Source organism: Poromitra crassiceps (assembly GCF_964638095.1).
Source record: "Poromitra crassiceps genome assembly, chromosome: 1".
Classification (NCBI taxonomy): Eukaryota; Metazoa; Chordata; class Actinopteri; order Beryciformes; family Melamphaidae; genus Poromitra; species Poromitra crassiceps.
In genome coordinates this window covers 94,020,977-94,033,521 of record NC_139623.1, presented here as the reverse complement: position 1 = coordinate 94,033,521, position 12,545 = coordinate 94,020,977, and the positions used below count along the sequence as shown (strand labels likewise).

At 45.9% G+C, this 12,545-nt stretch overlaps 1 protein-coding gene across 1 annotated transcript in view; it reads left to right on the top strand.

Moving 5' to 3' along the window:
* The window catches only part of vps13b (vacuolar protein sorting 13 homolog B), a 661,063-nt gene that overhangs the window by 581,194 nt on the left and 67,324 nt on the right, over window positions 1–12,545 (top strand). Inside the window, exon 47 of the mRNA XM_083634457.1 lies at window positions 6,364–6,519. Within this exon, the coding sequence (XP_083490583.1) occupies window positions 6,364–6,519 (156 nt within the window). The remainder of the gene's footprint in view (window positions 1–6,363; window positions 6,520–12,545) is intronic.

The following is a 12,545-nucleotide window of genomic DNA, read 5'->3' as shown; positions in this document are numbered from 1 at the left end:
CAGTAATGTGCTGGAAGCTAGCTGGTAATGTAACTGGAGCACAGTAATGTGCTGGTAATGTAACTGGAGTGCAGTAATGTGCTGGTAATGTAACTGGAGCGCAGTAATGTGCTGGTAATGTAACTGGAGTGCAGTAATGTGCTGGTAATGTAACTGGAGCACAGTAATGTGCTGGTAATGTAACTGGAGTGCAGTAATGTGCTGGTAATGTAACTGGAGTGCAGTAATGTGCTGGTAATGTAACTGGAGCGCAGTAATGTGCTGGTAATGTAACTGGAGCACAGTAATGTGCTGGTAATGCAACTGGAGTGCAGTAATGTGCTGGTAATGTAACTGGAGCACAGTAATGTGCTGGTAATGTAACTGGAGCACAGTAATGTGCTGGTAATGTAACTGGAGTGCAGTAATGTGCTGGTAATGTAACTGGAGTGCAGTAATGTGCTGGTAATGTAACTGGAGCACAGTAATGTGCTGGTAATGCAACTGGAGTGCAGTAATGTGCTGGTAATGTAACTGGAGTGCAGTAATGTGCTGGTAATGTAACTGGAGTGCAGTAATGTGCTGGTAATGTAACTGGAGCACAGTAATGTGCTGGTAATGTAACTGGAGCACAGTAATGTGCTGGTAATGTAACTGGAGTGCAGTAATGTGCTGGTAATGTAACTGGAGCGCAGTAATGTGCTGGTAATGTAACTGGAGCACAGTAATGTGCTGGTAATGTAACTGGAGCACAGTAATGTGCTGGTAATGTAACTGGAGCACAGTAATGTGCTGGTAATGTAACTGGAGCGCAGTAATGTGCTGGTAATGTAACTGGAGCACAGTAATGTGCTGGTAATGTAACTGGAGTGCAGTAATGTGCTGGTAATGTAACTGGAGCACAGTAATGTGCTGGTAATGTAACTGGAGCACAGTAATGTGCTGGTAATGTAACTGGAGCGCAGTAATGTGCTGGTAATGTAACTGGAGCGCAGTAATGTGCTGGAAGCTAGCTGGTAATGTAACTGGAGCACAGTAATGTGCTGGTAATGTAACTGGAGCACAGTAATGTGCTGGTAATGTAACTGGAGCACAGTAATGTGCTGGTAATGTAACTAGGACGCAGTAATGTGCTGGTAATGTAACTATAGGCTCTTTCACACACAGATCACGCAAAATTGTAGTTCGGGAAGCCTGTAAAGCCTGGCAGCCTCGCCACAGAAATTGCTTTCACACAGAGCCAAGCAGCACGGCCACATCCCCGTGCTGCTGTGTACTTTCAGGTGAAATCCCCTGCTCCCGGATTGAAAGGCGAGCGGAGGGATTTCCAGCTCCTCCTAGCCCAAATGAATATTTTCATAGGTTAGTGTAGCCTGGCTACTGTATGATGAACTAATTCATTCAACAACAATACTTCCCTCCTTCTCCTAGTCCGCTGAGCTGGGAGGATAGGTGCACTCGCATGGTGGGCGGACTCGCCAAAACGGGCTCCGCCGCCGCACTCGCATGGTGGGCGGGCAGATCGATATGGTGTCCTACTAAAATTGAAACAATACACGACCGCCCGCATATCAAACAGCTGCAGTCTGCATAACGTTCGTCGGGGGAATAGTAGAGGCTATAAATGCACATGACTACTTAACGTTAGTAGTTTTTGTAAGGGAATGCAGAGCTGATTTCGAGGGGGAATATCATCAGACCAACTCGCCACAGACAGCTATAGCCCTCTGAAGCTTATTATTATATCCGTTAATTTTACCTACTAATGTCAACATCGTTTGAGCATAAAGCCTAACTGCACGGAGCATTCCTCCTGGCGTCCCTGCAGTCATGATTGTATAGGCTACTTTTTTTACTTTCACTCCTGCACTTTCTTGATACATGAGGTGATTTCCCCTGTAATTTTTTTATGAATGAGCTGACCATTCGCACCTTTTCCGGCTCGCTGCGACGACGCTTTCAAATGGAGGCGGCTTGCCAGGCAACCCGGCGCTGTTACTACCTACCGCCACGGGACAAAAGGCGTAAAACAATTATCCACCAAAGCGCGTTCACGACTTTCACATCGGATGCGCGAATCCTATTTTCCGTGCATTTTTCGGCTTTCAAGGCCGGCGTGAAAGAGCCTTATGGTAATGCTGGTAATGTAAGGGGGATTTCACCTGAAAGTACACCGCAGCACGGGAATGTGGCCGTGCTGCTTGGCTCTGTGTGAAAGCAATTTCTGTGGTGAGGCAGCGGGCTTTGCGGGACTCCTAAACTGCAATTTTGCGTGATCTGTGTGTGAAAGAGCCTTAGGACGCAGTAATGTGCTGGAAGCTAGCTGACCAACATGAGCCAGATCATGACATCCCTCGTGATTTAAACAGAAAATTGGAGAAATAGTTTTGAGATTCATGTTTCATGTTTCGCTCACACCAAATGTACAACTTTGGGAAATGGTCAGGATATGACAGATGGGCTTCTAGTTGGTTTTGGACCACAGTGCCAGTTGCTGAGGGAGAGTGTAGGAGTTCTTGATAAGTGATACGGATTAATAGGGGACATTTCATTTCTGTGATGACGACTGTTTGACTGTGTTGTAAATTGTATTTCTCTGTCAAGAAACTGCTCCATTAATAGAATCACATTTCACATAGTTAAGTAAGTCCATTTTATTTGCATTGCACTTCTCACAGAGACGACTCATAACAGTAGCCTATACATTCTACATCAGTATACACAATTATGCAGTTGTGTGCAAAAATCATTAAATCCATCCTCATAGGGTAAAATCTTCTCAGGTGTGGGTTGTTTGCTCGTAGTAGCCTTTCTCTTTTTGGGAGTGTTTGGTATAAATAAGCTTGACAACGCCAACCTACTCCAGGTTAGACTCTGCCTCAGGCTGAAACACAGACACGGAGATCCAACATGTTCCTCTGAAGTTGAACGTTGTTACCGTAGTGTAAGGCGTGGCTTAATCCACGTGCGTCAAAGCACCACATGTGGCCCACTGGGCTTTCTCAGTGTCACAGCAGTTGGATAAGTCACTAAGAAGCAAAACAACTTCTTATTTTTCATTCTTGTTGTCCTACGTGTCCAGTTCATCTGTGTCACTGCTGTTTTATGCTTTCCACTGCGTGACTCAGACCAGTGAAGATTTATAACTAAAGCGGCAGTTGCCATTTGAAGTTTGAGGGGAGATGTTATGACTTATCCCTTAAAGGTCAAGTTGAGCCCCAGGCGTGATAAAGTGGAGTGAGAGAGAGGAAGCCGAAGGGTTAAAGAGGAGGTAACTGTTGAAATAACAAGCCGCTCTTTAGATGGTGCTGAAGTATAGCAGAAACACCACAAGATTTTCACCATGATTAACACCAAGCCGGTCCCACTCAAAAACAAGAGGACTGAGGCTTACTCTTAAGTACTTATGGCAGGGTTTTAAGGTGAATCCACACAAAAACATTTGGACCGTGTTCAACACCAAGCCGCTGACATACAGAACAATGAGAAAATATTTGACATGCCAGTTTTCCTCTAAGGCATTAAAGCACTGTTATCTTAACAAACTTGCCTGAAATTGTAATGTTGGTGCTGAACTGAACTCCTCTAGTGGTTCTCCACCTTAGAGCTCTAACCTTCACCACCTGGCTGTTTACACCACTTTGCTACTTTCCCCCGTGAGCAAGTCCACCGAGAAGGAGATCTGAGAAATTATGTCATTTCCACTCGGCCGAGAGGGAGGGGCGGCCATCTTGAAGAAAGTGAATTCAGGCTTTGATTAAGCGTGTTATTGTAATGAAATCTGTCTTCAAACAGTGAGGCAAGGCTAAAGTGGAGAGAAACAGAGAAGGTCTTGACCAGGGTCCCCCCGTGCTCTCTGACCCCCGGGGTAATTTGTTTTTCTTTTAACAGATTGGCTAAATGTTCGGCACATTGAAGCGACGTGCCAAAGTGTAAATCTTCAAAAACGCTGTTCAGTGTTTCATTCTGGTTGCTACTCCTCTGGGAGAGCATTCAACCTTTCCACCCACCCACCCCTTCTGTGTGTGTGTGTGTGTGTGTGTGTGTGTGTGTGTGTGTGTGTGTGTGTCTCTCTCACACACACACACACACACACACACACACACACAGACACACACACACACACACTATCTCTCTCTCTCTCTCTCGTCTGGGTCTGGCTCCTCCATGTTTGAAGTTGTGTTGGCAGCGATGCTGACACAGAGAGTTCACTCAGGTGGAAGGTGGGTCTCGTTGCCTCGGGAGGGGAGAAAGCTTTCAGATCTGCCTACATATTTATGATTCTGCTCCCGTATTGTGACCATAATCCCATGACAACGCTCACATTGTTTGACAAACACATTTCCTTGTCATGTAGAGCTCAGAGTGGATAGATAGTCTGTGAATGACCTCACTGTAACACAGATGTGCTGTTTGCATGGGTGGGCATTTGTCCAGCCTACCTGCCTTTTGTCATAGTCCTCCATATTTAATTCTTAAGAGTACTTTTATGGTTTGCATGCTTATTGGGGTGGGAGAGAGAGAGGGACATCAAAGGCTGAAGTCATGATGGTATGCACCTTATGACCACGGAAGAATAGTATTTTTCAAAACCAAGCCAGTGTATTACAAACCGCAACTGTGGATACATTGAAATAACAGCTAAATTACACCTTTGGACTAGATCCCCAAAACCACAAATTATATCATGGGACTCTGCCTGCATGTACAGATCTAGCTAGAAGTCAAGAAGACTTTTCTTCTATACCCCCCCCCCCCATTTTTTATCCCCCATTAGTGCTAAAAAAAAAAATTATTTATTTATCCTGGTTGCTGCTCCACCCTCTGCTGATCTGGGGAGAGTCGAAACTGGCTCCATGCTTCCTCCGAGACATGGGCAGTAGCCAGCCACTTATTTTCACCTGACAGGGCAAGCTTCACCGGTAGGACATAGCACGTGGGAGGATCACGCTATTCCAACCAGTTCCGCTCCCTCCGAACAGGCGTCCCGAACGACCAGAAGAGGCACCACTTCAGCGACCAGGATATTGCATGTTTTGGTGAGGGGTTCCTATATGAAGGAAACCCCCAGGGGACACGGGGAGAACATGCAAACTCCACACAGAAAGGCCCTTGTTGACGACCCCACCCGGGCGGTGGGCACTCGAGGACATGCGGACGGGCACGCACTCCTTCAGCACTCACAGCGTCCCAGGTGGGAATCCAACCCAGGACCTTCTAGCTGTGAGGCGACAGCGCTACCACTGCGACACCGTGCCCCGTCGAGAATACTTCTATTTGCTGCACTGCTGCTGCATTGTCGACCCACCATGCGAGGAGGACCCTGCACCATCTAGTGGCCACCACTCTACAGTTGTTTGTTTTTGTTTTTTAGTTTTTGCAGATCCCCCCCCCCCCCCACACACACACACACACTCACACACACACATTTTCTCCCCAATTGTACTTGGCCAATTCCCTGCTAGGCTGTCCCAGTCGTTTGCTCTCTAGACCCTCTGCTGATCTGGGGAGAGCCGTAGACTAGCTAGCACATGCTTCCTCCAATACATGTGTGTAACCCTTGCAACTAAAAGTTACAGCTGCTTCTTTTCACCTGACAGCGAGGACTTTCACTGGCAGGACATAGTGCGTGGGAGGATCCCCGAACAGGCGCCCCAACCGACCAGAGGAGGCACTAGTAGAGCAGCGACCGGGACAGATATCCTTAATGCCCCACCCTAATTTCCACCCCCAGACACGGATGGACACCTGACCAAGCCAGAGGTAACACGGGGGATCACACCTGCAACCCTCGTGTTGGTGGTAGGCAGGGAATCTACTGCTGCACTACCCGCTCGCCCTGGCCTGTACAGTTGTTTGTATGTCAAACTGTAGAGCAGTGCTTGCTCAATGCTTTCCTCCCCAGTCTCTGTGTCTAACCCCAACCACACACATCGATCTGCTCCGCTCTGGAGTGATGGAGGCTGAAACGCTCGAGAGCCAAACTATCTGACTCTTATTTTGACGTGTGGAGAACAGGGCCTGCCACATGCAACCACACACACACACACACACACACACACACACACACACACACACACACACACACACACACACACACACACACACACACACACACACACACACGCATACACGCAACCATAATGAGCTTCCACATCAGCTGTTTTCCACGAGCCAGTTTATTGTGTGCGACCTTCCATCTCTACTTCCAACAGCAGCTTCTAAACAAAGACTCTTGTTGTTTACTCGCCTTTTGCTCTGGGATAAATAAAGGGCACGGAGACTAACCTCTGATGTCTGGTCTCTTCTGTGTGTGTGTGTGTGTGTGTGTGTGTGTGTGTGTGTGTGTGTGTGTGTGTGTGTGTGTCCCCTGTCACGTCCCAGCTGCTGCACATCTGCATGGAGGGCTGGGGGAACTGGCGCTGGTCAGAGGCCTTCAGTGTGGACAATGTGGGGACTCTGCTGAGGACCATCCACTACAAAGGACGCACCGCCTCGCTCATCATCAAGGTGGTGCAGCTCAATGGAGTCCAGAAACAGGTACAGTTGATTTTATTCAGGTTTGCATTGTAAATACAAGCACAGAAAGAAAGATCTTAATGCACATGAGTGAAATAGGCAAAAAAGGGGAGAGAAAAAAACAATAGTGCTTGAAAGGCTTTGCCTGAAAGAGCATTAGAAACATAGATGAAGTCGTCTTAACATATTCATCAGATAAACGCCATTAGACAAGCAGCAGAAAAGTACATTCAATTTGATGTAATAACCTGTGACATTGTCATATAAATAAATCTCATGTTGCTACTCTTTATCGCTGAGTGATATAGCACAATAGTGATTCAACCTAATCCCAGTTCATGAAAGCCTTTACATGTGCTGTGCTAAATAGGTCTAGATAGGTCTTTCCTGGGAAAAATCCTCTGGCGCACAGAAAATGATGTGTTTTACGTTTCCAGCAGTCACGTTTGTTTAGAATCAATAGAAGAAGAACTGGGTAGTTTGCATGAGCGGCGACAGCCACCATGGCTGAACAGACAAAGAAAAGAGCGCCACCTGCAGACACTCAAACTTCATCAACAGAAATTCCGAGGAGAAAGACGTCACAGTACTGGACACACTGTTTGACTGACAGGCGATCCACAGCAATGAGCGCTAAGTAAAAAGAATTGGAGATAAAATAGAGGAATCTAGCAGATTATCACTTTAAATCATCTCATTAATAATACCCTTGCCCCATAACGTATTCAACCCCCTACAATATTTGCACAATGTGTTTATAATATGGTGCTCTGTTTCCAATAATAACCACTCACAATATGTGTATAGTGCACTTATGATGCTTTATTATGCCGGCTCTTCAAATAAAGTGTTCCCTAGACAACATTAAAAAAATCAAGCAAATAAACAGCTTCAGCCTGCACAACAGCTTCAGCCTGCACAACAGCTTCAGCCTGCACAACAGCTTCAGCATGCACAACAGCTTCAGCCTGCACAACAGCTTCAGCATGCACAACAGCTTCAGCCTGCATAACAGCTTCAGCCTGCATAACAGCTTCAGCCTGCATAACAGCTTCAGCCTGCACAACAGCTTCAGCCTGCATAACAGCTTCAGCCTGCATAACAGCTTCAGCCTGCATAACAGCTTCAGCCTGCACAACAGCTTCATTCTGCATAACAGCTTCAGCCTGCACAACAGCTTCAGCCTGCACAACAGCTTCAGCCTGCATAACCGCTTCAGCCTGCATAACAGCTTCAGCCTGCATAACAGCTTCAGCCTGCATAACAGCTTCAGCCTGCATAACAGCTTCAGCCTGCATAACAGCTTCAGCCTGCATAACAGCTTCAGCCTGCACAACAGCTTCAGCCTGCATAACAGCTTCAGCCTGCATAACAGCTTCAGCCTGCATAACAGCTTCAGCCTGCACAACAGCTTCAGCCTGCATAACAGCTTCAGCCTGCATAACAGCTTCAGCCTGCATAACAGCTTCAGCCTGCATAACAGCTTCAGCCTGCATAACAGCTTCAGCCTGCACAACAGCTTCAGCCTGCACAACAGCTTCAGCCTGCACAACAGCTTCAGCCTGCACAACAGCTTCAGCCTGCACAACAGCTTCAGCCTGCATAACAGCTTCAGCCTGCATAACAGCTTCAGCCTGCACAACAGCTTCAGCCTGCACAACAGCTTCAGCCTGCATAACAGCTTCAGCCTGCATAACAGCTTCAGCCTGCACAACAGCTTCCCTCCCCTTCCCATTGACCTTTATCACCAATATGGGGTGAAGGTGCTGCTGCCAGAGTGAATTGTGGATTAGTGATACTTGAAGTGATGTGGGACTGGCAGTGAAGAGAGCAAACTTGATGGGGTCATGAGCTGATGTATAATGCAGGGATGATACTGAAGCCTCATAACAAAATACTTCTTCTGACCGCTGTGTGGTGTCACTTTGGAGACAGCCCCAGCCCATGTCAGCTTGAGCTCTTGTCAATGTCTGCTCTTCACTGCTATATATACACTGCTATATATACACACTATGTTATTATGATATAGCTGCTATATCATAACACAGTGTATACTGTATATAGCACTTTAGAGCAGATATATATATTAATACACACTATGTTATGATATAGCTGCTATATCATAACATAGTGTATATATAGCACTGAAGAGCAGATATTTATTTATTTTTATTTATTTATTTATTTCAGGGACAGTGCAACATTAATGAACATTTTCATGTAAATGTGCCGGATTATAGCCTTAGCTAATTTCCATCCGCAGTCCCTCGACAGGTGAGGTACAGAAAAGTTTAAAAGAAGAAATAAGAAAATCAGTGCATACGTAGGGCATTCATACACATACAGCAATGTAAATGACACATACATACACATAGGGTAAACACAAACAACACAACACAAATGAAACAAAAACAGGGAACATTAGGGATATTAACCAAGGGTAAACACAGGACTTTCAAGGACATACAAAAACAACACATAAAACAAAAAGGTTTAAATGTGATCGCAGGTTTGATTTGATCTGAGCCATGACTTTAACAGCCCCTTAAAGGTGTGAAAGCTGCTACTCTCTCTGACTGACAGTGGTAGGCTATTCCATAGTTTGCTGCCCCCATAGGACAAAACATTTTGTCCGATAGAGGACCATCTCAGAGGTAGTTCACAGTCGCCTCTCGACGAGCTTCGCGTGATGTTCTGGGTAGCTCTCCGTTTGATAAAGCATTCTAAAGGAGGTGGTGCTAGCCCATGAAGAACCTTATAAATCATACAAGCAATTTTAAATTTTCTATAATTGTCGAAGCTGAGGAGCTTAAACTTTAGAAGTATATTGCAATGGTGGTAAGATATAGGTTTCTTATCCAAAATTTTCAGGGCCTTTTTATATAGAGACTCGATGGACTTCAAGGTGGTTGCTCCTGAGAAGGACCAGCTCGTGAGGCAGTAGTCTATATGTGCAAAAATCATTGAGTGAAGAAAGGTTAGGGCCGCACTGTCAGTCAGAGATGCTCTAATCTGCCTAAAATTGCAGAGATTGAATTTTAGAGTGTTCGATACCCTTTTAATATGACTCTTGAAAGAGAGTGTGGAGTCCAAAGTGAGCCCAAGATACTTAAATTCATCCACAGTTTCTATCTCCACCCCTCCCACAAGGATGTTAAGATGTGGGTTTAAGATGGGTTTTTTCGAGAAAACCATAGCCACTGTTTTTTTGGTGTTTAATGCAAGATAAGATTTTTCGAGCCAGACCTGAATTTGAGTCATGGCTACAGAGAGGGTGTTAGAGGCTTCTTCCATAGTTTTGGATGGAGTGAAGATTACTGCGTCATCTGCGTACATTAAGGTGTATTAAGATATATATATATACACAATATGTTATGATATAGCTGCTATATCATAACATAGTGTATATATAGCACTGAAGAGCAGATATATATATATATATATATATATATATACACTATGTTATGATATAGCTGCTATATCATAACATAGTGTATACACTGCTATATATACACTATGTTATGATATAGCTGCTATATCATAACATAGTGTATATAGCACTGAAGAGCAGACATTGACAAGAGCTACATTGTAGCTACTCATCTATCAACAGATTCTGTTCTCGTCTGTTCTGCTTTGTCTTATGTTTCATAGCACTAAAACAAAAGCTCGTGACCCTGAAGGCATCCAACAAATAATTTGCCCTGCTCTCCGCAAAAGAAGAAGAACACAGGAAATGTGTTGTCCTCGGGCACGAATGATCCGTATTAACGAACGGCGTTACATAAAGCAGCCACGTTTCCCTCTTTACACCACTGGAAAGAATTGTGGTGAAATCATGTTTGAATTTTCCCACAAATACAACGCAGAGCCGCTTTCTTCCTGAAAACACAGAGATGCCGTTGGATTAGTGCGGTGACACTTTGTTATGTAAACAATGTCAAGTGTCACACACGTCTCCCCGTCCTCCTCCAGACAAAACAGAGCGGGCCCTCTCGCATTCCTTCCCCCTGTCTGTCCCAGACTCTGCTTACATCTTGTTCCCATTGGGTCCAATGATAGGGTATGAGCATTGGTCACATCCAATTCACAACACAAAGCCTCAGACTGGGACAGCGGCTTCCACGACTACAGGGGGAGTTGGCCCGCGCCTGCCTGAGCATAGCATAGCTCATCTTGTTGTGTTTTGGGGGGCGGTGGGGTTCATCCTCTGGATGTCACACACACTACTGTGCTCTCCCTCTCTGTCTAGCTATCTTCTTGTCTTTTATTATGACGGCCTGTTTATTGTGCATGTTGGTGCCTTATGTTGACTGCTGTTGAAAAATCCCCTCGTATAAATATACATTCCCATGCTGTCTGCACACACACACACACGCATACTCAGCACACACACACACACACACACACACACACACACACACACACACACACACACACACACACACACACACACACACATTGATCGCACATTATTGCCTCTGTCTGATGGCTGAGGCAGCACTGGAGGAGATGGCTGCCTATTCAATTGCTTATACAGATGGAGAGGAGATACTTTCATGACGAGTATTGGCTTCATTTTTGCTGTTTGTTGTTTTCTTTCTCCACTACTTTCTCCTTCGCTCTCTCTGACACAGTCTCTGTTTTGTTTTGTTTTTTTGTTTTTTTACCAAGTTTCTTTCAGATTTTCTCCCATCTTCTCCCCAATTGTACTAGGCCAATTCCCCCTGCTGTCCCGGTCATTGCTCCACCCCCTCTGCTGATTTGGGAAGAGCCGTAGACTAGCAGATGCTTCCTCCGACACATGTGCAGTTGCCAGCCGCTTCTTTTCACCTGACAGCGAGGACTGTGAAAAAGCAGGGTAAACACAGATGCAAGCAAACACTAATGAGGGTTTCAAACTTCCATGATTGGAATTTGGAAACCCTTATTAGTGTTTTGCTTGCACCTGAGTTTATTCTGCCCTTTCGACACAAAATGGCCCCCGTGAAAAGGGTCTATCGTGTTTGTAGGAACATCTGACCAAGCTGGAAGTACCACTGCCGGGAATTGAACCCGGGTCTAGGCAGTGCTTTTACCTCTACACTACCCAGAGGGTCTACGCAGTGCTTTTACCTCTACACTACCCAGAGGGTCTAGGCAGTGCTTTTACCTCTACACTACCCAGAGGGTCTACACAGTGCTTTTACCTCTACACTACCCAGAGGGTCTAGGCAGTGCTTTTACCTCTACACTACCCAGAGGGTCTACACAGTGCTTTTACCTCTACACTACCCAGAGGGTCTAGGCAGTGCTTTTACCTCTACACTACCCAGAGGGCCTAGGCAGTGCTTTTACCTCTACACTACCCAGAGGGTCTAGGCAGTGCTTTTACCTCTACACTACCCAGAGGGTCTAGGCAGTGCTTTTACCTCTACACTACCCAGAGGGTCTACGCAGTGCTTTTACCTCTACACTACCCAGAGGGTCTACACAGTGCTTTTACCTCTACACTACCCAGAGGGTCTACACAGTGCTTTTACCTCTACACTACCCAGAGGGTCTACGCAGTGCTTTTACCTCTACACTACCCAGAGGGTCTAGGCAGTGCTTTTACCTCTACACTACCCAGAGGGTCTACGCAGTGCTTTTACCTCTACACTACCCAGAGGGTCTACACAGTGCTTTTACCTCTACACTACCCAGAGGGTCTACGCAGTGCTTTTACCTCTACACTACCCAGAGGGTCTAGGCAGTGCTTTTACCTCTACACTACCCAGAGGGTCTAGGCAGTGCTTTTACCTCTACACTACCCAGAGGGTCTACGCAGTGCTTTTACCTCTACACTACCCAGAGGGTCTAGGCAGTGCTTTTACCTCTACACTACCCAGAGGGTCTAGGCAGTGCTTTTACCTCTACACTACCCAGAGGGTCTAGGCAGTGCTTTTACCTCTATACTACCCAGAGGGTCTACGCAGTGCTTTTACCTCTACACTACCCAGAGGGTCTACACAGTGCTTTTACCTCTACACTACCCAGAGGGTCTACGCAGTGCTTTTACCTCTACA